Raw genomic sequence first — 26106 nt, forward strand, 5'->3', positions numbered from 1 at the left:
GTCTAAGTCCATTGCATGTCTCGGGGTCTTGGTATCCATGGCAACCAATGGGCGTGAACATCCACAGGGAATATCCTTAAAATTCATTGACAAGCAATTGCTGCCTGGTGTTGCCATCCTTTTAGCATGCATGTAAACTGGCAACGTAATAAAGAACGACATCGAGCCTTTCCACCATAACCGGCTTCAGATACATCAGCAAAGGCTCAGTGCAGTGCAGTAATGAATAAGCAGATAATATGGCCTCCCCCCTTACAGGTAATGAGCAGATCTTACTTACAACCCTCCCTAAAGGTCCCCCAATCCCTTTACATAACCATTACAGCTCCCCCTCCAGCCACAACAACAGAACAGCATTAAAGCGGAGGTTCACCCATAGAGAACACTTTTCCCCTTAGATGGATGCTCGTTTTGTCTAGGGGAATCGGCTAGTTGTTTTAAAATATGAGCCGTACTTACCCGTTTACGAGATGCATCTTCTCCGCCGCTTCCGGGTATGGGCTGCGGGACTGGGCGTTCCTTCTTGATTGACAGTCTTCCGAGAGGCTTCCGACGGTCGCATCCATCGCGTCACTAGTAGCCGAAAGAAGCCGAACGTCGGTGCGGCTCTATACTGCGCCTGCGCACCGACGTTCGGCTTCTTTCGGAAAATCGTGACGCGATGGATGCGACCGTCGGAAGCCTCTCGGAAGACTGTCAATCAAAATAGGAACGCCCAGTCCCGCAGCCCATACCCGGAAGCGACGGAGAGGATGCATCTCGAAACGGTAAGTACAGCTCATATTTTAAAACAACTAGCCGATTCCCCTAGACAAAACGAGCAGGAATCTAAGGGGAAAAAGTGTTATGTACGGGTGAACCCCCGCTTTAAAAAGCGAAGAACAAAGCCATTACCACCATATCCTCCCAAGATCAGGGAGGGTTTTCTTCTAATCTACAACCTCTTCCGGGTTTTGCGTTCCAGCGGCTGCGCCGCTGTGCGTTCCAAGCGATCGGCTCTCTTCCGGTCGGCCTGCTTTTCCTCTTCCTCCGAGCGTGGCAACAGCTTCCCAAGCAACCGGGGACAGAAAAACGCCACGCCTGCTTAGCCGCTGATTTCGCTGGTTTTTGCATACACGGGCTGCAGTTCTTACAGGAAACCAGCAGAGGGAGCGCGCAGGCTTCCGGCAGATGGAACGCAAACGCGGAAGTCAGGTGGAAAGGATTTGAAATGCATAGTCATGAGGTGGCTCTTGTAAATTTGGGGAGCGGGGGCCTGCCGAGACCCAGAAGCCGCACCTGCCTTCCCCACTAGCCGGGACAAGTCCCAGCAGGCTAAATTAGCCGGGACTAAAAACGGGACAGTTGGCAAGTATGACATTACATCACTTCCGATTTTTTATTCTGTCGTACGAGAATTTTTGTAGCTTTAGTAAGCTCTTCAGGTTCGATACACGACTAGCATGCAAAAAAAAAATGGGCGATCTGTCGTAAGATTTTCGAATCATGTGTACGGGGCATTAGACACCCTTTATGAAATACCCAGAGTTTGTTTCTTCCACAATAAAATGCTTGTTTGTGTGCAAATCTTCCCAACTTTAATAATTGCAATTATCACCAATTCAATAGCTAAAAATAAATCTAAACTGGTGTGTAAAAAAATAAATAAAAATTGTTAAATTCAGATCTATATAACAGCATTATGGGCAACTATAGGTTGTTTCAATCCAATACTATTCAGATAGGTTAAAAAAAAAATAATAATAATAATAATAATAATAATAATAATAATAATAATAAATAAAAAAACAGGTCTACGACAAAATGGCCGCCGCTTCTGAGCTGAAGACATTTCCTTCTCTCATGCGGCAAACGACCGCCCTCTAGTGGTGATTCTAAAAAGAAGCATCTCTGTCGCTGTCTGGCCTCAGGAGGATTCTCCACCCAGTCGCTCTGGGCGTCACTATGGCAACCCGAAACTCGTGGAACGCGGAAGTAGGAAGTGTTTGCGGAAGTGCTGATATCGAAGCAGCTGGTTTGGTGTATCATGGGCTGAATAAGCTCGCTTTGCAGTGTGAAGAGTGGAAGATATTCAGGCATGGGAAAGAGTGCTGTAATTATTACTTTATTATATTTGTTTATTCAATACTTATGAATGTAGATACATTATTGTTGTTATATACAGTTTTTACACAGCACCTCTGAGCTGTCACATTATTGGTAAGTGGGATTAAATTCCCCTCCCATGGCCATCTATTCCTCCTTCATGGATCCAGATCCATGGGAAGAGTTGCAGGTGGGGAAGGTGTGCGGATTGGGCAGAGCGATGATGGGGAGAGGTGTGCGGATTGGGCAGAGCGATGATGGGGAGAGGTGTGCGGATTGGGCAGAGCGATGATGAGGGGGGGTGCGGATTGGGCAGAGCGATGATGGGGAGAGGTGTGCGGATTGGGCAGAGCGATGATGAGGGGGGGGGTGCGGATTGGGCAGAGCGATGATGAGGGGGTGTGCGGATTGGGCAGAGCGATGATGAGGGGGGGGGTGCGGATTGGGCAGAGCGATGATGAGGGGGGTGTGCGGATTGGGCAGAGCGATGATGAGGGGGGGGGGTGCGGATTGGGCAGAGCGATGATGAGGGGGGTGTGCGGATTGGGCAGAGCGATGATGAGGGGGGTGTGCGGATTGGGCAGAGCGATGATGAGGGGGGTGTGCGGATTGGGCAGAGCGATGATGAGGGGGGGTGTGCCGATTGGGCAGAGCGATGATGAGGGGGGGTGTGCCGATTGGGCAGAGCGATGATGAGGGGGGGTGTGCGGATTGGGCAGAGCGATGATGGGTGGGTGGGGTGCGGATTGGGCAGAGCGATGATGAGGGGGGTGTGCGGATTGGGCAGAGCGATGATGAGGGGGGGGTGCGGATTGGGCAGAGCGATGATGAGGGGGGTGTGCGGATTGGGCAGAGCGATGATGAGGGGGGGGGGGTGCGGATTGGGCAGAGCGATGATGAGGGGGGGGGGGTGTGCGGATTGGGCAGAGCGATGATGAGGGGGGGGGGGTGCGGATTGGGCAGAGCGATGATGAGGGGGGTGTGCGGATTGGGCAGAGCGATGATGAGGGGGGTGTGCGGATTGGGCAGAGCGATGATGAGGGGGGGTGTGCGGATTGGGCAGAGCGATGATGAGGGGGGGTGTGCGGATTGGGCAGAGCGATGATGAGGGGGGGTGTGCGGATTGGGCAGAGCGATGATGGGTGGGTGGGGTGCGGATTGGGCAGAGCGATGATGAGGGGGGTGTGCGGATTGGGCAGAGCGATGATGAGGGGGGGGTGCGGATTGGGCAGAGCGATGATGAGGGGGGTGTGCGGATTGGGCAGAGCGATGATGAGGGGGGGGGTGCCGATTGGGCAGAGCGATGATGAGGGGGGGTGTGCGGATTGGGCAGAGCGATGATGAGGGGGGGTGTGCGGATTGGGCAGAGCGATGATGGGTGGGTGGGGTGCGGATTGGGCAGAGCGATGATGAGGGGGGGGTGCGGATTGGGCAGAGCGATGATGAGGGGGGTGTGCGGATTGGGCAGAGCGATGATGAGGGGGGGGGGTGCGGATTGGGCAGAGCGATGATGAGGGGGGGGGGTGTGCGGATTGGGCAGAGCGATGATGAGGGGGGGGGGGTGCGGATTGGGCAGAGCGATGATGAGGGGGGTGTGCGGATTGGGCAGAGCGATGATGAGGGGGGTGTGCGGATTGGGCAGAGCGATGATGAGGGGGGGTGTGCGGATTGGGCAGAGCGATGATGAGGGGGGGGGGGCGGATTGGGCAGAGCGATGATGAGGGGGGGTGTGCGGATTGGGCAGAGCGATGATGGGTGGGTGGGGTGCGGATTGGGCAGAGCGATGATGAGGGGGGTGTGCGGATTGGGCAGAGCGATGATGAGGGGGGGGTGCGGATTGGGCAGAGCGATGATGAGGGGGGTGTGCGGATTTGGCAGAGCGATGATGAGGGGGGGGGTGCGGATTGGGCAGAGCGATGATGAGGGGGGGTGCGGATTGGGCAGAGCGATGATGAGGGGGGTGTGCGGATTGGGCAGAGCGATGATGAGGGGGGGTGTGCGGATTGGGCAGAGCGATGATGGGGGGGGGGGTGCGGATTGGGCAGAGCGATGATGAGGGGGGGTGTGCGGATTGGGCAGAGCGATGATGGGTGGGTGGGGTGCGGATTGGGCAGAGCGATGATGAGGGGGGGGTGCGGATTGGGCAGAGCGATGATGGGGAGAGGTGTGTGCGGATTGGGCAGATCGATGATGGGGAGAGGTGTGCGGATTGGGCAGAGCGATGATGAGGGGGGGGTGCGGATTGGGCAGAGCGATGATGGGGAGAGCTGTGCGGATTGGGCAGAGCGATGATGAGGGGGGGTGTGCGGATTGGGCAGAGCGATGATGGGGAGAGGTGTGTGCGGATTGGGCAGATCGATGATGGGGAGAGGTGTGCGGATTGGGCAGAGCGATGATGAGGGGGGGGTGCGGATTGGGCAGAGCGATGATGGGGAGAGCTGTGCGGATTGGGCAGAGCGATGATGAGGGGGGGTGTGCGGATTGGGCAGAGCGACGATGGGGGGGGGTGTGGATTGGGCAGAGCGATGATGGGGAGAGGTGTGTGCGGATTGGGCAGAGCCTTTGGAAGAAAACGGGAGATGACCAAATAGTGGGCATATGGAATAGGAGGCGGCCAGAGACTGTGGACGGGGGAACGGGTGGCGGCCAGAGACTGTGGACGGGGGACGGGAGGAGGCCAGAGACTGTGGACGGGGGAATTCTGAAGTCTTTTCTAATTATATTTTGCATTTCCTGGTTACTCGCTCCCCTCACTTCATCAACATGGTAATGAAATTATTAAATAAATGTTTCCATTTTCATTGCATACCTAATGATAGACCCTGTGATGTCATCACTCTGGTCTTCTCTATGCAATGCAGGCAGATTATGGATGGGGAAGGGGACAGCAGGGTGCTGTACATAGCTTCCTAAAAACATTACAGCACCCTGCCTCAGTGCTCTTCTCAAGAGCCACCAGTCCTGATGCAAGTAGTAGGCTGGCTCTTGGGAAGTGTTATGCAAATATAATGTCTTAGTGGGTGCAGTGGGCATTCCTATGCAGGATGTTTTTGCATGCACATCATTGTAGGTGATGCCCACATGCAGTGGCGGCTGGTGCTCAAATTTTTTGGGGGGGTGTAAACCCACTGTGCCATGCCAAACACAGCCACTATGCCATCAGTTGTCACCACTGTGTCATGCCAAACGCAGCCACTGTGCCATGCCATTGTCGCCACTGTGCCATGCCATTGTCGCCAATGTGCCCATCAATTGTCGCCACTGTGCCCATCAATTGTCGCCACTGTGCCATGCTAAACACAGCCACTGTGCCATGCCATTGTCGCCACTGTGCCCATCAATTGCCGCCAGTTTGCCCCTAAAATTCCGCCAGACTAAAGCCCCCCGCCTGGTACTTACTTTTCTTGGTCAGGCATCCTCGGGTCCTTCTTCACGATCCCTCCAAGTAGTCCCGCCCTTAATGGCGCTTCAGCCGATTGGCTCTGATAGACACTTCCACAGCCAACCAGCTGCCGTTATGCCAAACGCAGCCACTGTGCCATGCCAAATGCAGCCACTGTGCCCATCAATTGTCGCCACTGTGTCATGCCATCAATTGTCACCACTGTGCCATGCCAAACGCAGCCACTATGCCATCAGTTGTCGCCACTGTGTCATGCCAAACGCAGCCACTGTGCCCATCAATTGTCGCCACTGTGCCATGCCATTGTCGCCACTGTGCCCATCAATTGTCGCCACTGTGCCCAGCCAAACGCAGCCACTGTGCCATGCCATTGTCGCCACTGTGCCCATCAATTGCCGCCAGTTTGCCCCTAAAATTCCGCCAGACTAAAGCCCCCCCCCCCCCCTCCCCCGGTACTTACTTTTCTTGGTCAGCCATCCTCGGGTCCTCCTTCACGATCCCTCCAAGTAGTCCCGCCCTCGATGACGCTTACACAGCCAACCAGCTGCCGTTATTCAGATGGTCGGCGCTCACCAGGGGGCCGGCCATCTGAATAGTGGGCAGCGGCGACAATGCATGAATCTATGTATTGTTTTTCAGTGGCGGTTCAGGAGCGAGAGGGGGCGGCGCTGTTACACTCTCTCTATGGACGCACCGCCACTGCCCACATGTGATGCTCAGCCTCCAGTCTTAAAATAAGGAAAATCCAGTGAATGAAAGGGATGGGCACGCTCATTGATTGATGGGCTTTCTTTGTCCTGTATATTATGGGGCTATAGATAAGGCCGTGTGTTTCTCTTTGTAGTGATATCAAGGTCATTGCCTTCCGGAAGAAGCAGAGGCTAGTCCTGGGCTCAGCATTGAGGATGGAGAAGGACCAGAGTCATGTGACTGAGAGGATATTACAGCTCTCCCTGGAGATCATCTACCTGCTGACTCGAGAGGTGAGGAGGATTCTGGGAGGTCACATGACATCACTTAATAGAACAGAGCTTATTGAGCCACCTGAGATGATTGGTCGGTTAGCGAGTGTTCAGTCTTTTATCTTTATGTAGGATTATGGACCGGTAAAGAAGTCTGGTGACTTCATGGCACTGAACAAGCATTCCGGTGTGTCTGGAGGACAGAGCAGCAGCCACAGCCCCATCTCAGTGCCTTCACTTTCCTTCCTGACACCTGAGAGGAACAAGAAGAAGATTCTAGAAGTCACCCAGAAGATGATTGAGCTGCTGACGGGAGAGGTGAGCGGCGCCGGGAATTCTGGGACATTATCCAGTAACAGAAGTGATATATCTGAATGGTGACGGTATCATTGTGTGTGTCAGGTTCCTATAAGATGTCAGGATCTCACTGTCTATTTCTCCATGGAGGAGTGGGAGTATATAGAAGGACACAAGGATCTCTACAAGGACGTCATGATGAACCCGCCGCCCCTCACATCACCGGGTAAGAGGCGACTTTAACCCAGGGGTCTTCAAACTGCGGCCCTCCAGTTGTTCAGGAACTACAATTCCCATCATGCCTAGTCATGTCTGTGAATGTCAGTGTGTTACAATGCCTCATGGGATGTGTAGTTCTACAACAGCTGGAGGGCTACAGCGCGGACCTCAAATGCCAGGAGGCCATCAATAGATGTCCTCCCCTTTGCACGTGCCCCACACGCCCGGTGATCACCGAGTCACTGAGACTTGGGTGATCACAGATCCAAGTAAGGGGCTGGCCCCAGCTCCTTACCAAGTGATCAGCTGTCAGCCAATGACAGCTGATAACGTGATGTAAACAAAGCTCGGTAATCGTTTGTTATTTTTCTCCTCACGATGACAGCGCGAGGAGAAAAAAAAGCCGATCACCGGCTCTTGTGTAAGGGACATTGGTCCCCAGTGGAAGAGGCACATCAGCCTCATTAGTGCCCACCTGTACCGCCTGCCAGTGCCCACAGTGACCACCAGTGCAATAAATGCCACCTATCAATGCCCACCAGTGGTGCCAGTCAGTGCCACCTAGGTAGCACTGCTATCAGTGCCCATCACTGCCAGCTAATAATGACACCTATTAGTGTCAATTCTCAGTGCCACCTATCAATGCCGCCTTATCGGTGCTTATCAGTCCCCTCTTCAGCATACATCAATGAAGGAGAAAAATTACCCGTTTGCAAAATTTTATAACAAAATATAAAACGTTTTTGTATTTTTTTTGTTTGTTTAAAAAAAAAAATATTCTTTACAAAAATTAAAAATTGCAGAGGTGATCAAAAAAGAAAGCTCTATTTGTGGTGAAAAAATTATAAAAATTTCATTTGGGTACAGCATTGTATGACCGCGCAATTGTCATTCAAAGAGTGAGAGCGCTGAAAGCTGAAAATTGGTCTGGGCAGGAGGGGGGTTTAAGTGCCCAGTAAGCAAGTGGTTAATTTCTTGTAAAGGAGAGAAGAGTATTGAGGATCCCCCTAGATACACATCCTCTGATATAAAGACATAGAAACAATGGCCCGGATTCACAAAGCACTTGCGCCGACGTATCTCAAGATATGCCGCGCAAGTGCAAAAAAAGCACCGTCGTATCTGTGCGTCGTGCCCACAAACTAAGATTCGGCAGAAAATAGGCTTCATCCAACCGATGTAACTTGCCTACGCCGGCGAAGAGTGGGCGCATATTTACGCTGGACGTATTTGGCGCTCCCATTCATTTTCTATTCGTATATGCAAATGAGGGAGATACGCCGATTCACTAACGTACTTGCGCCCGGCGCATAATATACGCGGTTTGCGCAAGTCGTACGTCTGGCGTAAAGTTATTCCCCATATATGAGGCGCAACCCATGCAAAGGTATGGACCAGGGAACACAAGCCGTTGTATTTTACGTTGTTTACGTTGTACGTGAATATGGCTGGGCGTAGGTTACGTTCACGCCGTAGGCAGTGATCCGTCGTATCTTAGGCATTCGTTCCGACGTGATTATGAGCATGCGCAATGGGATGCGTCCACGGGACGGCGCATGCCCGGTTGGTTATTTGTATCTATCTGGCGCTTGGCCCATCATTTGCAAGGGGTCACGCCTCATTAGCATGGATCACGCCCACTTCCACTTACGATGACTTGCGTCTAAGAAACCCAGCGCAGATTTGGCAGCACTGGCTTTGTGAATCCAGTGCTTGCCTCTCTGCGCTGCGCCGGCGTAGCGTAAAATAGATACATCGGTGCATATTTATGCCGCCGTAGCGTACGTGAATCTGGCCCAATGTAATCAGTCAGTGTGTGTTTCCTACAGATGGATCCAGTAACAGAAATTCCCCAGAGAGACGTCCCCGTCCTCTGTATTCCCGGGACTCCACACAGGAACATCAGGAGATCCCTCAGGAGGATCAGGTAGGATGATCTGAGTTCAGCCATGTGCCTGGAGCTGGATAATGACTGTATTGCTTTGTGGGTTGTGTAGAAAGAAAAACTGACTGAATATAGGATTGAAGACAGAGAAGAAGAGACGTACATGAAGGATGATGAGCAGGGTGAGGAGGAAATTCCTTCAGATACAACAGGGAAATGTTCATCTCTTTCGAACTTCCAGGAGAGCCTCAAGATTCCATGGAACTCTCAGGTAGGTCAAACACCAAGTTGAGAAAGAATCCACATTTGGGTAGAGGGAGGGCAGTCAGTCGGAGTAAGGAAAGATAGAACAAGGGATTAACCGCTTAAGGACCGCCTCCTGCACATTTACGTTGGCAGAATGGCACGGCTGGGCACATGCACGTAGCTGAAGAACGGGGAGAGCTGTGTGTAAATGCAGCTTCCCCGTTCTTCACTGTGGCGGCGTCATCGATCGTGTGATCTCTTTTATAGGGAGACACAATCGATGACGTCACACCTACAGCCATACCCCCCTACAGTTAGAAACACATATGAGGTCACACATAACCCCTTCAGCGCCCCCTTGTGGTTAACTCCCAAACTGCAATTATAATTTTTACAGTAAACAATGGGGTAGATTCAGGAAAGAATTACGCCGGCGTATCCATAGATACGCTGCGTAATTCCAAAGCTGCGCCGGCGTATCTATTTTCTGTATTCAGAAAGCTAGATACGCCGACATTAGCCTAAGATACGACTGGCATAAGTCTCTTACGCCGTCGTATCTTAGGGTGCATTCTCACGCTGGCCGCTAGGTGGCGCTTCCGTAGTTGTCAGCGTAGAGTATGCAAATTACATACTTACGCCGATCACAAACTTACGTGCGCCCGGCGGTACTTTTTTACGTCGTTTGCGCAAGTCGTTTTCGTCATAACGTTGCTCCTGCTATTAGGAGGCGCAGCCAATGTTAAGTATGGACGTCGTTCCCGCGTCACGATTTGAAAATTTTACGTTGTTTGCGTAAGTCGTCCGTGAATGGCGCTGGACGCTATTTACGTCGAAACCAATAACGTCCTTGCGACGTCATTTACCGCAATGCACGTCGGGAAATTTTAGGGGCGGCGCATGCGGAGTACGTTCGGCGCGGGAACGCGCCTAATTTAAATGATCCACGACCCCCTACCGGATCATTTGAATTACACGCGCTTACGCCGGTCCCTTTTACGCTACGTCGCCGCAAATTACGGAGCAAGTGCTTCGTGAATACATCGCTTGCTCCTGTAATTTACGGCGGCGTAGCGTAAAGACGATACGCTGCGCCGCCGTATCAGTGCGCGCCCCTACCTGAATCTACTCCAATGCATTTTAAATGCATTTTTTGCTGTGAAAATGACAATGGTCCCAAAAATGTGTCAAAATTGTCCGCCATAATGTCGGACATTAGTAGTAAAAAAAAAAAAAAAAATTAATAAAAATGCAATAAAAATTATCCCCTATTTTGTAAACGCTATAAATTTTGCGCAAACCAATCGATAAACGCTTATTGCGTTTTTATTACCAAAAATAGGTAGAAGAATACGTATCGGCCTAAACTGAGGATTTTTTTTTTTATTTTTATATATTTTTGGGGGATATTTATTATAGCAAAAAGTAAAAAATAAGTGAAGTGAACTCCTGCGCTGTCTAGAGTGAGGGGACAAGTGAAAAGTGGGGATACTGCTGCAAATAAAAAGGAGGTCTACCTCGATAGACAAAAAGTGATAATTGTAACAAGTGAAATATTTGCGCTGTAAAGTGTTATACAGATTAATGTGTGTGTGCATATAACCACATATATATACAAGTACAAAAAATGGGTGGGGAAAGTCCAAAAAAGGGGGAGTGACACTAATATACCAGTAAACAATATTGTTTACTGGTATATTAGTGTCACTCCCCCTTTTTTGGACTTTCCCCACCCATTTTTTGTACTTGTATATGTATGTGGTTATATGCACACACACATTAATTTGTATAACACTTTACAGCGCAAATATTTCACTTGTTACAAAAAGTAAAAAATATTGAATTTTTTTCAAAATTGTAGCTCTATTTTTGTTTATAGCGCAAAAAATAAAAACCGCAGAGGTGATCAAATACCACCAAAAGAAAGCTCTATTTGTGGGAAAAAAAGGACGCCAATTTTGTTTGGGAGCCAGGTCGCATGACCGCGCAATTGTCTGTTAAAGCGACGCAGTGCCGAATCGCAAAACCTGGCCGGGTCCTTTAGCTGCCTAAAGATCTGGGTCTTGAGTGATTAAGGAGGACAAGACCTATGACTTTGGGCATCGGATGGTGATAAGGCGGGTGGCTGGATGGATCATATAGACTTGTGGGAAGGTCAAGCTGGCTGTATAGGAAGAACCGAGAGAAGGTCGTGTTATACCTACCTTTTCTGCAGCCACTCTGGTCCGGTCTCAAGCGGAGAATGCTGTGCGCAGGAGTGAACCGACAACAGCTGGGAAGTGACGTCACACATAAACGTACTATGGGGCTTCCGTTGTCAGCTGCCTCTCCTGCACACTTCTACACACACAAGCCGCACTGACAGCTCAACGTGGGACCGGATTAGATTTAGAATGTGGCTGCCAGTAGATTTAGAGTTTGTTTTTGGCTGCACTTCTTCTTTAACCACTTCCGGACCGCCGCGTGTACATTTACGTCGGCAGAATGGCACGGACAGGCACATTGGCGTACCTGTACGTCCCTGCCTAGACGTGGGTCGGGGGTCCGATCGGGGACCCCCCCCCATACATGCGGCGGTTCCCGTGGCTTCAGGAGCGATCCGGGACGAGGGCGCGGCTATTCGTTTCTAGTCGCCCCGTCGCGATCGCTCCCCGGAGCTGAAGAACGGGGAGAGCAGTATGTAAACACGGCTTCCCCGTGCTTCACTGTGGGGGCTGCATCGATCGAGTGATCCCTTTTATAGGGAGACTCGATCGATGACGTCAGTCCTACAGCCACACCCCCCTACAGTTGTAAACACACACTAGGTGAACCCTAACTCCTACAGCGCCCCCTGTGGTTAACTCCCAAACTGAAACTGTCATTTTCACAATAAACAATGCAATTTAAATGCATTTTTTTGCTGTGAAAATGACAATGGTCCCAAAAATGTGTCAAAATTGTCCGGAGTGTCCGCCATAATGTCGCAGTCACGAAAAAAATCGCTGATCGCCGCCATTAGTAGTAAAAAATAATAAAAAAAAAAACTATCCCCTATTTTGTAAACGCTATAAATTTTGCGCAAACCAAATCGATAAACGCTTATTGCGATTTTTTATTTGTTTTTTTACCAAAAATAGGTAGAAGAATACGTATCTGCCTAAACTGAGGGAAAACATTTTTTTTTTATATATTTTTGGGGGATATTTATTATAGCAAAAAGTAAAAAATATTGCATTTTTTTCAAAATTGTCGCTCTATTTTTGTTTATAGCGCAAAAAATAAAAACCGCAGAGGTGATCCAATACCACCAAAAGAAAGCTATATTTGTGGGAAAAAAAGGACGCCAATTTTGTTTGGGAGCCACGTCGCACGACCGCGCAATTGTCTGTTAAAGCGACGCAGTGCCGAATCGCAAAACCTGGCCTGGGCATTTAGCAACAAAATGGTCCGGGGCTTAAGTGGTTAATGATCGTCATCATCTAAGCGCTACACATTTATTTTTCCTTTGATCCCCTTTGGCACACCTGGGTGGTTTTGGTGGTACAGGACAGTTGTGCTTTGTGACCCCTGTCATGACCCCTAGGCACAGACCCCACTCTCCCTGCAGTTTTTTTTATTGATATAGCATTACATGAAATGCAAGGGTAATGAGAACCGAGCCAGGGGATATAATAGGAAGGTCATTTAATCCCAATCAATACATAATAATGTATGTTAATGTTCTTTGTTTGTTCTAGGGTGAAACTCTGATTAATATTAAAGTGGAAAATACAGGGGATGAAGAAGAACCGTATATGATGGAGGATGATCCATGTAAGAAGGAGGAGATCCCTCCAGAGATCAGCACAGGTGAGTAATAAACATAAATCCAGAGAGGAGTCCCAGATTCTCCTTGTCAAGTCACTACAACAATCTCTTCTTCCTCCTCCTCTGCCAGTAGACAGTATGTGCCCAGTGAAGGAGTCAGGAGCCATAAGCCACTCTTAGACTCCAACTCTTCTCCTGACATCATGTCAGTTATAGTGCCAGTGTTGCTTTCTACTTGCACCTATGCTTTTTAACCACTTTACCACCAGTGGGTGTAGTCGTCGTCCCCTCCCCATGACCAGGGCATTATTTTCTATCTAGCACTGCGCTACTTTAACTGGCAAATGCGCGGTTATGCAACACTGTACCCAAATGAAATTTGATATCCTATTTTTTTGTCACGCTAATGGAGCTTTCTTTTGGCAGTTTTTATTTATTGTATAAAAATAAAAATAAAAAAAAGACTGAAAATTTTGGGGGAACAAAAACAATATTTTCTACTTTCTGTTATAAAACATATCGAATAAGCAAATCAAAAATATAATGTCTACATAAAGTTAGGCAACATGTATTCTCCTTCGAATACGTTTTGTGGACAAGTATCAGTAGTCACAGGCACCTCACCCCAATGATAAGAAAAAATGAGAAGGGGGGGGGGAAAAAGGGGGTAACCAAAAGGACCCCGGGGCTTTTGAACGGTGCAAATAGATAATCAGAATTTGATTTTAAAATTAGAAAATATAATTTATTACACAAATAATTAATATGCCATAAATACGATAAATTTGAAATACATCTCGATTAAATACGTGATATCAAGACGAAGCATTGTTTAAGTCAGCTCTACATGTTTCACTCCGACGAGTTTCTTCAGGAGCTTTCAAGCTTTCAGACATACAATGCTAAATATCAAAAGAAAAAACAACAAGACATATAATTAAATGACTGTTGAAAACAATCATTTATATATCAATACATTTTGGTAAATAATGTCAAAAAAGGGGAAAAGAAAAATATTGATCATGAATACATCAGTTATTGTAGATAATGCATGCTCAAGGATCTCAACTACATATAAACAGGGGCCAAAAGTAAAAACAATAATATTTACTTACCAAAAAGGTAAAACAGCAAAAGACAGCAGACCATACAGGAAGGAACCAGAGTCCTCAGGGAAAACAGAATAGTTCAGGAGAACCACAGCAGGATTTTAAGCCATTAATAGAATTAATCTGAAAAATCAGGAAAGCACATGTGGAAACACATATGCAAACTACTCTCAGTTGTATTATGCAACAGTGGGTAAAGAGAATATACACTCCAAAAACTTGTTATAATGAACAATATATGTAATATATATACCTGTCAATAGTAAGCAAAAATGCCTATTGTCAGTAGAAACAGTCTAATGTTTGCCATAGATATGGATTGAAAGAGGATAAAGGGGAAGGAAGACACTCTCACAGCCCCTCAAATAACCTGATCAAAAAGCGGCATCCGCTCTGTTAAGAAAAAAGGGGAGAAATAAAAAAGTATATTATAAGTAAATAGGGATAGTTCAGTGCCAAAAAATGCACAGAACAAACAAATCCCTAATGCTCACAGTGTGTAAGCACAAAGCCAAAAAGCTTGTAAGGTAAATACCTGATTAGGACAAAGTCCAAAGATGAAAAGGCAGAGCCACCTAGATAGCTGTGCATACAGCAGCCTTTCCTTGCATTAATTAGGTCTGGTCTCAGCTGGAGCGCCTAACACAGCGCTTGGGCTTTAAATCTGCCACCACGGCGATGATTGACCAATCAAAGCGCCGCAGTGCAGACACATGACCTGGGCGTCAGCAGAAGGAAAATAATCCACCCAGCTGACAAGCTCAGCTGATCCCAATGTAGCCAAAAGTAATGACAGCACACATGAGACCAAGGAAAAGGTCTCTGTGGGCGGTCCAAAAACGATCGGCGCCATTTTGGAGGCTGGAAAGGTTTCCAGTACAAGATAGCTGGAAGGCAAATGGAATAGACAGCGCAGCAGCGCTGAAAAAACACACAAAACTCAAGCTGGGAATGGATGTGCTGGCGTAAATGGTCTAAAAGAAAGGGACCTGAGGGGAAACAATAATGAAAGGGGAGTGATAAACCCTCTTAACCCCTGCAGCTCCCTACGTGTCCGTATGGCTCTCCTGAATCCATCCTGCGCCCAGAGGCATAAGGGAAAAAACATTCCTTGGTGTGCCGTCATTATGAATAGAAGTAATACAATAAAAATAAATATAAATAATAAAACAGTATGATATAGTGTTACTACTTGAAAGTAGAAAAAGCAAGGTGTTTTGACATATAGTGTTCTTAATTAATATTTGTAAATAGCACTCTGTTTTATGAGATCCATGAGCAAGCAGATCCAACAATCATTAAACACAGTTTTATTTGGAGAGACAATCCATACATAATTGCATAAGAAGTTACAGTATGATAAACATACAGTGATTATTGCATCTGGAAATATCCTAAGTGATTTTTGGATTTCAATAAAAAGAAAAAGAAAAAGAAAAACAAAAAACAAAATAAATAAAATGGAAATAAAATAAAAATGAAAATAAAAATAAAATAAAGAAAAAGGAATTAATTGTAATTAATAAGTAGATGAAAAATAAAAATAAAAAGAAAATGAAATTTTATAGAAGATACATATGAGTATCAATATACAATAATGTTGATAAATATTGCTATGAAATCAGAAACATATATATATATGTGATATATGAATTATGAATTTTAACAATAATGATATAATAGAAGTGAAAATGAAAGACAGCCCTATAAGAAAGGCTTGAAGCTCAAAGCTTCATTTAACCCTGGAGCAATCAAAGCGGACAAGGAGTAAATCCACTTTACCTCCCTTTGGAGCAGTATTTTATCATAGTCGCCCCCTCTCTCACCGGGGGTGATGTATTCCAAGGAAGAGAATTTCATTTTATGACTGTTAAATTGGTGGTGAATGCCTGAGTGGCGGCTTATCGGGGTTTCCATCTTTTTCTTAGCAATCAAGGTAACATGGTCCCTGATCCTATGAAAAAATGGACGCTTGGTTTTTCCCACGTAAAAAGCCCCACATTCGCATTGCATCAAATATACTATGCCAATAGATTGGCATGTTACGGAGAAAGTTGGTTTCAATATTTGTCCATTTGGAAGATTCACGGTGCATTCATTTTTTGAGCACATCCCCCTGTGGCGTCGTTTTATAGACAATGTTTTTTTCATTTGGACGGGCCCCAAGGTTGATCTTTTATCCTTCTTGAAAAGTTTGGAGAGCAATGAATATAATCTTAAGTTTACCTCTGAGATGAGCCAACTGTCTATAACGTTTTTAGACATTCAGATTTCAATAGACAATGTAGGAATGATTGAGACATCCTTATTCCGTAAACCATCGGCAGGCAATGCACTTTTGCATGCCTCTAGCTCACATCCGAGATCTCTTATCTCTAATATTCCTTATAGACAATATTTGCGACTACGTCGCAATTGTAGTACTGAATCTAACTTTGAGCATGAGGCAAAGTTATTGCAAACCAGATTCCAAGAGAGAGGATATAGCAAAAAGGGCCTTAAAAAGGCATACCTCAGGGCAAAGCAAAACAAAAGAAGTTCCTTGCTCCATGACCAAAAAACTTCCAAACCCGATCCGGGCATACGATTGATCACACGCTTTTCTGGCCACCACCAGAAGGTGCGTTCCATCCTTCAGAAATATTGGTGTCTTTTACTCAGCGATGAAGCTGTGTCTAGACATTTACAGGACTATCCACAGATTACCTTTAGGAAATCTAGATCGCTGCGGGACCGGCTGGTCCGCAGCCATTTTTCCTTAGGTAACACAGGCCTGTGTGGACCCAGGGGCTCTAGACCATGCCACAAATGTCCATTTTGTTGCTACATTCACGCTTCCACCACCGTGAATCTTCCAAATGGACAAATATTGAAACCAACTTTCTCCGTAACATGCCAATCTATTGGCATAGTATATTTGATGCAATGCGAATGTGGGGCTTTTTACGTGGGAAAAACCAAGCGTCCATTTTTTCATAGGATCAGGGACCATGTTACCTTGATTGCTAAGAAAAAGATGGAAACCCCGATAAGCCGCCACTCAGGCATTCACCACCAATTTAACAGTCATAAAATGAAATTCTCTTCCTTGGAATACATCACCCCCGGTGAGAGAGGGGGCGACTATGATAAAATACTGCTCCAAAGGGAGGTAAAGTGGATTTACTCCTTGTCCGCTTTGATTGCTCCAGGGTTAAATGAAGCTTTGAGCTTCAAGCCTTTCTTATAGGGCTGTCTTTCATTTTCACTTCTATTATATCATTATTGTTAAAATTCATAATTCATATATCACATATATATATATGTTTCTGATTTCATAGCAATATTTATCAACATTATTGTATATTGATACTCATATGTATCTTCTATAAAATTTCATTTTCTTTTTATTTTTATTTTTCATCTACTTATTAATTACAATTAATTCCTTTTTCTTTATTTTATTTTTATTTTCATTTTTATTTTATTTCCATTTTATTTATTTTGTTTTTTGTTTTTCTTTTTCTTTTTCTTTTTATTGAAATCCAAAAATCACTTAGGATATTTCCAGATGCAATAATCACTGTATGTTTATCATACTGTAACTTCTTATGCAATTATGTATGGATTGTCTCTCCAAATAAAACTGTGTTTAATGATTGTTGGATCTGCTTGCTCATGGATCTCATAAAACAGAGTGCTATTTACAAATATTAATTAAGAACACTATATGTCAAAACACCTTGCTTTTTCTACTTTCAAGTAGTAACACTATATCATACTGTTTTATTATTTATATTTATTTTTATTGTATTACTTCTATTCATAATGACGGCACACCAAGGAATGTTTTTTCCCTTATGCCTCTGGGCGCAGGATGGATTCAGGAGAGCCATACGGACACGTAGGGAGCTGCAGGGGTTAAGAGGGTTTATCACTCCCCTTTTATTATTGTTTCCCCTCAGGTCCCTTTCTTTTAGACCATTTACGCCAGCACATCCATTCCCAGCTTGAGTTTTGTGTGTTTTTTCAGCGCTGCTGCGCTGTCTATTCCATTTGCCTTCCAGCTATCTTGTACTGGAAACCTTTCCAGCCTCCAAAATGGCGCCGATCGTTTTTGGACCGCCCACAGAGACCTTTTCCTTGGTCTCATGTGTGCTGTCATTACTTTTGGCTACATTGGGATCAGCTGAGCTTGTCAGCTGGGTGGATTATTTTCCTTCTGCTGACGCCCAGGTCATGTGTCTGCACTGCGGCGCTTTGATTGGTCAATCATCGCCGTGGTGGCAGATTTAAAGCCCAAGCGCTGTGTTAGGCGCTCCAGCTGAGACCAGACCTAATTAATGCAAGGAAAGGCTGCTGTATGCACAGCTATCTAGGTGGCTCTGCCTTTTCATCTTTGGACTTTGTCCTAATCAGGTATTTACCTTACAAGCTTTTTGGCTTTGTGCTTACACACTGTGAGCATTAGGGATTTGTTTGTTCTGTGCATTTTTTGGCACTGAACTATCCCTATTTACTTATAATATACTTTTTTATTTCTCCCCTTTTTTCTTAACAGAGCGGATGCCGCTTTTTGATCAGGTTATTTGAGGGGCTGTGAGAGTGTCTTCCTTCCCCTTTATCCTCTTTCAATCCATATCTATGGCAAACATTAGACTGTTTCTACTGACAATAGGCATTTTTGCTTACTATTGACAGGTATATATATTACATATATTGTTCATTATAACAAGTTTTTGGAGTGTATATTCTCTTTACCCACTGTTGCATAATACAACTGAGAGTAGTTTGCATATGTGTTTCCACATGTGCTTTCCTGATTTTTCAGATTAATTCTATTAATGGCTTAAAATCCTGCTGTGGTTCTCCTGAACTATTCTGTTTTCCCTGAGGACTCTGGTTCCTTCCTGTATGGTCTGCTGTCTTTTGCTGTTTTACCTTTTTGGTAAGTAAATATTATTGTTTTTACTTTTGGCCCCTGTTTATATGTAGTTGAGATCCTTGAGCATGCATTATCTACAATAACTGATGTATTCATGATCAATATTTTTCTTTTCCCCTTTTTTGACATTATTTACCAAAATGTATTGATATATAAATGATTGTTTTCAACAGTCATTTAATTATATGTCTTGTTGTTTTTTCTTTTGATATTTAGCATTGTATGTCTGAAAGCTCCTGAAGAAACTCGTCGGAGTGAAACATGTAGAGCTGACTTAAACAATGCTTCGTCTTGATATCACGTATTTAATCGAGATGTATTTCAAATTTATCGTATTTATGGCATATTAATTATTTGTGTAATAAATTATATTTTCTAATTTTATAATCAAATTTTGTCTGATTATCTATTTGCACCGTTCAAAAGCCCTGGGGTCCTTTTGGTTACCCCCTTTTTTTCCCCCCCCTTCTCATGTATTCTCCTTCCCTTATTGTTTTGTAAAACAACAAAAAAAAAATTGAAAGAAGAATACAGTCATTAACCACTTCCCGCCCGCCCGGCCTATAGCCGATTTACGTCCGGGAAGTGGTTCTGAAATCCTGACAGGACGTCCATGGACGTCCTGCAGGATTTCATGCCGCGCGCCCGTGGGGGTGCGCAGCGATCGGTGATGCGGGGTGTCAGTCTGACACCCTGCATCTCCGATCTCGGTAAAGAGCCTCCGGCGGAGACTCTTTACCACGTGATCAGCCGTGTCCAATCACGGCTGATCACGATGTAAACAGGAAGAGCCGTTGATGGCTCTTCCTCACTCCCCTCTGACAGACGCGAGTAGAGGAGAGCCGATCGGCGGCTCTCCTGACAGGGGGGGTTCGCGCTGATTGTTTATTAGTGCAGCCCCCCCTTGGATCGCCACACTGGACCACCAGGGAAGCCCACCCTGGACCACCAGAGTGGGCCAAAAAAAAAAAAAAGAGATGCCAATCAGTGCCCACAAATGGGCACTGACTGGCAACATGGGTAGATCAGTGCTGCCCCACAATGTCCATCAGTGCCACCCCAAGTGTCCATCAGTGCCACCCCACAGTGCCCATCCATACCCAGTGCCCACATATCAGTGCCCATCTGTGCCACCCATAAGTATCAGTGCCGCCCATGAGTGCCCATTTGTGCTGCCTATGAGTGCCCATCTGTGCTGCCTATGAGTGCCCATCTGTGCTGCCTATGAGTGCCCATCTGTGCCGCCTATGAGTGCCCATCTGTGCCGCCTATGAGTGCCCATCTGTGCCGCCTATGAGTGCCCATCTGTGCCGCCTATGAGTGCCCATCTGTGCCGCCTATGAGTGCCCATCTGTGCCGCCTATGAGTGCCCATCTGTGCCGCCTATGAGTGCCCATCAGTGCCGCATACCAGCGCCGCCAATCAGTGCCACCTCATCTGTGCCCGTCAGTACTACCTCATCGATGTCCATCAGTGCCATCTCATCGGTGCCCATCAGTGCCGCCATATCAGTGCCCGTAATTGAAAGAGAAAACGTACTTATTTACAAAAAAATTAACAGAAAAAAAAAACGTCATTTTTTTTTCAAAATTTTCAGTCTTTTTTTTGTTGTTTTTGCGCAAAAAAAAAAAATCGCAGAGGTGATCAAATACCATCAAAAGAAAGCTCTATTTGTGGGGAAAAAAGGACGCCAATTTTGTTTGGGAGCCACGTCGCACGACCGCGCAATTGCCATTCAAAGTGCGACAGTGCTAAAAGCTGAAAATTGGCTTGGGCGGGAAGGTGCGTAAGTGCCTGGTATGGAAGTGGTTAAAATTAAAGAGAAGACCGAGTTGGGTCAATGGATGGCCAAAATGTGTTCTGATGCATGTCTTTTGGTAAAATAAATACCAATAAATGTATATTGATTGGTTTGTGTGAAAGTTATAGTGTTTACAATCTATTAGCTGGATTCAGGTAGGGCGGCTCACTTTTGAGGCGGCGTAGTGTATGGCATATACACTACGCCGTCGAAGGTCAGAGAGGCAAGTACTGTATTCACAAAGCACTTGCCTCCTAAGTTACGGCGGCGTAGCGTAAATGGTCCGGCCTAAGCGCGCCAAATTCAAATGTGGAACAGGGGGGCATGTTTTATGTAAATGACTGGTGACCCGACGTGATTGACGTTTTTTTACGAACGGCGCATGCGCCGTCCGTGGACATATCCCAGTGTGCTTTGCTCCAAAGTACGCCGTTTCGACGTGAACGTAAATTACGTCCAGCCCGATTCGCGTACGACTTACGCAAACAACGTAAAAAGATAGGCCTGTTCCGACGGCCATACCTTGCATGGGCTGCGCCGCCTAGGGAGCAGCTTTATCTTTACGCCGGCGTATCTCTAACGTAAACGGCGTAACTAATTGCGACGGGCGCACGTACGTTCGTGAATCGCGTATCTAGTCATTTGCATATTCTACGCCGAACTCAACGGAAGCGCTACCTAGCGGCCAGCGTAAATATGCACCCTAAGATACGACGGCGTAGGAGACTTACGCCGCTCGTATCTTAGCCTAATTTAAGCGTATCTGGTTTCCAAAATACGCTTAAATTTACGACGGCGTAGATTCAGAGTTACGAAGGCGTATCTACTGATACGGCGGCGTAAACGTACCTGAATCTGGCTACCTGGTGTGTATATATATATTTTATATATATCTCTCTCTCACTCACTCGTTCATCTCAAATAATTAGAATATCAAAAAGTTAATTTATTTCAGTAATTCAATTCAAAAAGTGACACTCGTATATCATATAGATGCATTACACACACATGGTAAAATATTTCAAAGTACTGTATATACTCGAGTATAAGCCGACCCGAATATAAGCCAAGGCACCTAATTTTACCACAAAAAATGGGAAAACGTATTGACTCGAGTATAAGCCTAGGGTGTCCATCTGCATGCCTCACTGTGTCCATGACTAGACTGACGTTTAACATGGGGGTCAATGGAAGGGGTGCCTGAGTTTGAAAAATCGGTGCTCCCCAGCAGTAAGTCCCCCAGACAACAGGCTTTGCACACTTGAAGAGCAGAAATGGGGCTACATGTGTGCCAAGTTCCGGGTCCAGGGGATCTTGCCGACGTGCAATGACGGCGGCTGGTCGGCAAGTGGTTTAAGGTATGACATGTTGAGTATCTATTTATTTGCCGCAACTTCATCCTGTATATTTTACCACAAAATTGGTTATTTTTTTGCATTTGTCGGCCCTTAAATGAACTTTAGTGTATTTTTTTTTATTTATTTTTTTACAGAAATTTTGCATTTCTTAGAACTTTGCAGTAATATAACGTGACATAAAAACTTGGAACTGACACTATCTGATTCTCTAGAGCAGGGGTGTCAAACTCAATTTCTTTGTGGGCCGCATCAGCATTATGATTGCCCACAAAAGGGCTGGTTGTATCTGTAGATTAGGGGCCAGATCGGCATATTTTTGTGCGGGCGTAACGTATCCTATTTACGTTACGCCTCCGCAACTTAGACGGGCAAGTGCTGTATTCTCAAAGCACTTGCTCCGTAAGTTGCGGCGGCGTAGCGTAAATAGGCCGGCAAAAGCCCGCCTAATTCAAATTTGGAACGGGGGGGCGTGTTTTATGTAAATAACTTGTGACCCGACGTGATTGACGTTTTTCACGAACAGCGCATGCGCCGTCCGTTGAATATGCCAGTGTGCATTGCTCCAAAGTACGCCGCAAGGACGTATTGGTTTCGAATGTAAATGACGTCCAGCCCCATTCACGGACGACCTATGCAAACGACGTAAAATATTCAAAATTCGACGCGGGAACGACGTCCATAATTAACACATGTACGCCATCATATAGCAGGGATAACTTTATGCCGGGAAAAGCCTAACGTAAACGACGTATCTGTACTGCGTCGGTCGGGCGTACGTTCGTGAATTCGCGTATCTAGCTGATTTACATATTTCCAGGCGTAAATCAGCGTACACGCCCCTAGCGGCCAGCGTAAATATGCAGTTAAGATCCGACGGCGTAAGAGACTTACGCCGGTCGGATCTAATAGAAATCTATGCGTAACTGATTCTAAGAATCAGGCGCATAGATACGACGGCTCAGACTCGGAGATACGACGGCGTATCTGGAGATACGCCGTCGTATCTCCTTTGAGAATCTGGGCCTAGATGTCCAGCGCATCCCCTCACCTTACATTAGATGTCAAGAGCCACCCCCACCATCAGAAGTTGAGTCCCCCACTCCCCCTTACATCACAGTGCACCCCCTTTCCGTATGCTGCTGGGAAGAAGCTGGATGCATTTCTTAAAAGCAGAAATGAAGGGTCTGGAGGAGGACTGGAGGTGCGAGGGCTACATGAAATGGCCTGGAGGGCCGGATTCGGCCCGCAGGCCTTGTGTTTGACACCTATTCTCTAGGGTATTTGCTTTAGGAAAATATATAAGTTTAGGGGGTTTTGCATGAGTGCAAAAATGGCTCTGGCAGCGAAAAGAGCTAAAGCTGTTCTTAGTGTCAAACTGAAACAACAGACAATAGGATACAGAGAACCTCTCTTGTTGATTGCTTCTTCTGTAGTTTTTGGAAATTCCTAACTATAACGGTTCTCATTATTCCTCTGTATTATTTTATCTAGGTGGACATCCCAACAAGGGAACCATGGATGAGGACCCTCTTATTTCCCCAGATTGTGAAATAGAAGTTGAAATCACGTTTGACTCCCCAGGAGAGGACCTCATTACCCCAAATCTCCATCCAGTGCTTCAGAGGGCAAACCTGTCCCCCGTTCCCTCTACACATGGTTTTCCTGATCTCTCCCTTCCCGTCGCACATCCTACAGCCCACACAGGGGAGGAAGCTTTCACATGTAACGAGTGTGGGAGATCTTTTGAAAAGAGAGCGAGGCTCATTGTGCACCAGAGGTCCCACACAGGGGAGAAGCCATATTTGTGCTCCGATTGTGGGAAATGTTTTGCGCAAACATCACACCTTTTCAGGCATGTAAAAGTTCACTCGGAGAGAAAACCGTTTTTGTGTTCCGAGTGCGGAAGGTCCTTCAAGGAAAAAGCCCATCTTTTACGACACCAGAAGATCCACACGGGAGAAAAGCCATACATCTGCCCTGTGTGCGGGAAACACTTTCGTGAAAAGGCAAATCTTATACAGCATGACATAAGCCACACGGGCAATTATCCGCATAGTTGTCCCGAGTGTGGGAAATGTTTTCTAAGCAAGTCACGTCTTGATATCCACCAAATGAGCCACTCGGGAGAAAAACCATATTCTTGCCCCGAGTGTGGAAAATGCTTCTTGCACAAGTCGGTTTTTGTAAGACATCAAAAAATCCACTCACTAGTGAAGCCGTATATCTGCTCGATGTGCGGGAAATGCTTTAAGTATCAATCGCATCTCCGCAGACATGAGAAGAACCATGAAGGGGTGAATTCACATTCCTGTTCAGATTGTGGGAGGAGTTTCTCAAGTAGACAAGCTCTTATCTCCCATCAGATTACACATTTGACATCTTATTGTGATTCTGAGGTTGTGCCTTCATTTATAGGTTGAGTTAATCTTCTGGACTATCGTATTCCTAGCGTACCAACAAGAAGATCTCCCTGCCATCATTCCTGGTACATTTACTTCCAATTAGGAGTTGTGGGCGTTTATCACACCTCATGGTAATCCCTCCCCTCTTTTCATTGTCCAAAATCCACCATGGAACCTGATAGGATGGTCATGTGGTCACTGTGACAGCTGCTCGCATGATAAGGAAGCCCTGGCAGATACACTTAAAGTGCCAGCATGAAGGGGTTATTAACCACTTGCCGCCCGCCAATGACAGATTGACGGCGGGAAAGTGGTTGTAGAATCCTGACTGGACGTCATATGACGTCCTCAGGATTCTGAACCGATGCGCACCCCCGGGGGCGCGCAGCGCGGCGATCGTTGTTGCAGGGTATCAGTCTAACACCCCGCGACACCGATCAAGGTAAAGAGTCTTTCACGGAGACTCTTTACCACGTGATCAGCCGTGTCCAATTACGGCTGATCACGATGTAAACAGGAAAAGCCGGTAATCGGCTTTTCCTCACTCATGTCTGTCAGACGCGAGTAGAGGAGAGCCGATCGGCTGCTCCTGTGACAGGGGGGGTTTGTGCTGATCGATCATCAGCACAGCCCCCCCGAGGATGCCCACTAGACCACCAGGGATGGCCATATAGACCACCAGAAATTTAAAAATAAATAAAGGATGCCACCCTAGACCACCAGGGATGAGGAGGACACAGAAAATGGATGCCAATCAGTGCTGCAATGAATGCCAATCAGTGCCCACAATGGGCATCACTGATTGGCAGGCATTGTTTGGCACTGATTGGCATCCATTAGTACAACACATACAATAGTGCCCATCTATGCCCATCCGTGCCACCTATCAGTGCCCATCCATGCCGCCTATCAGTGCCCGTCCGTGCCGCCTATCCGTGCCACCTATCCGTGCCCATGCATGCCGCCTATTCTAGCCCATCCATGCCGCATATTAGTGTCCATCAATGCCACCACATCAGTGCCACCTCATCGGTGCCCATCAGTGCTGCCTTATCAGTGCCCGTCAGTGCAGTACCATCGGTGAAGGAGAAAACGTACTTATTTACAATGTTTTATAACCGAAACAAAAAAAACTTTTTTTTTCTAAATTTTCTGTAATTTTTTTATTTTTTTTTGCAGAAAATAAATTTCCCAGAGGTGATCAAATACCACTAAAAGAAAGCTCTATTTGTGGGTACAAAATGATAAAAATTTCGTTTGGGTACAGTGTAGCATCACCACGCAATTGTCATTCAAAGTGCAACAGCGCTGAAAGCTAAAAATTTATCTGGGCAGGAAGGTGTATAAGTGCCCGGTATGGAAGTGGTTAATCTTGCAATTCTGATAATATGCAAGGCAAAGCAACTAGTTAATTTCAACCCCCCACCCCACCGGCAGCACCTACTTAAAGTGGTTGTAAACCTTTCCATATACCCAGTGAAGTGACTGGCCTCAGGTGATACAGAGTATAAACAAATCCTCCTACATAGTTGTACCTCTTTATATGCAGTCTCTCTTCTCTACATCGGTTCAGTCCAGAATTAACCACTTAAGCCCCGGACCAATATGCTGGCTAAAGACCCAAGG

General features: G+C 46.2%; 1 protein-coding gene across 1 annotated transcript; it reads left to right on the forward strand.

The window, feature by feature from the left end:
• Positions 1-2224: 2224 nt before the first annotated feature.
• On the forward strand, positions 2225-24818 carry LOC120910463 (oocyte zinc finger protein XlCOF8.4-like). Its single transcript, XM_040322220.1, has 7 exons — positions 2225-2352; positions 6333-6414; positions 6583-6811; positions 8796-8893; positions 8964-9122; positions 12817-12928; positions 23570-24818. Exons 1-7 carry the CDS (start codon positions 2225-2227, stop codon positions 24496-24498), a joined length of 1737 nt encoding a protein of 578 aa, XP_040178154.1. The 3' UTR covers positions 24499-24818.
• The last annotated feature ends 1288 nt before the right edge of the window (positions 24819-26106 follow it).

Source organism: Rana temporaria, chromosome 8, assembly GCF_905171775.1.
Source record: "Rana temporaria chromosome 8, aRanTem1.1, whole genome shotgun sequence".
NCBI lineage: Eukaryota > Metazoa > Chordata > Amphibia > Anura > Ranidae > Rana > Rana temporaria.

Bases quoted from the DNA above. Each gene is read 5' to 3' on its own strand.
- LOC120910463 (XM_040322220.1), top strand. From the start codon at position 2,225: ATGGCCATCTATTCCTCCTTCATGGATCCAGATCCATGGGAAGAGTTG. The intron at 2,353-6,332 runs GTGTGCGGATTG...TTCTCTTTGTAG, and splicing joins CAGAGCGATGATGGGGAGAG to TGATATCAAGGTCATTGCCT. The intron at 12,929-23,569 runs GTGAGTAATAAA...TATTTTATCTAG, and splicing joins CCCTCCAGAGATCAGCACAG to GTGGACATCCCAACAAGGGA.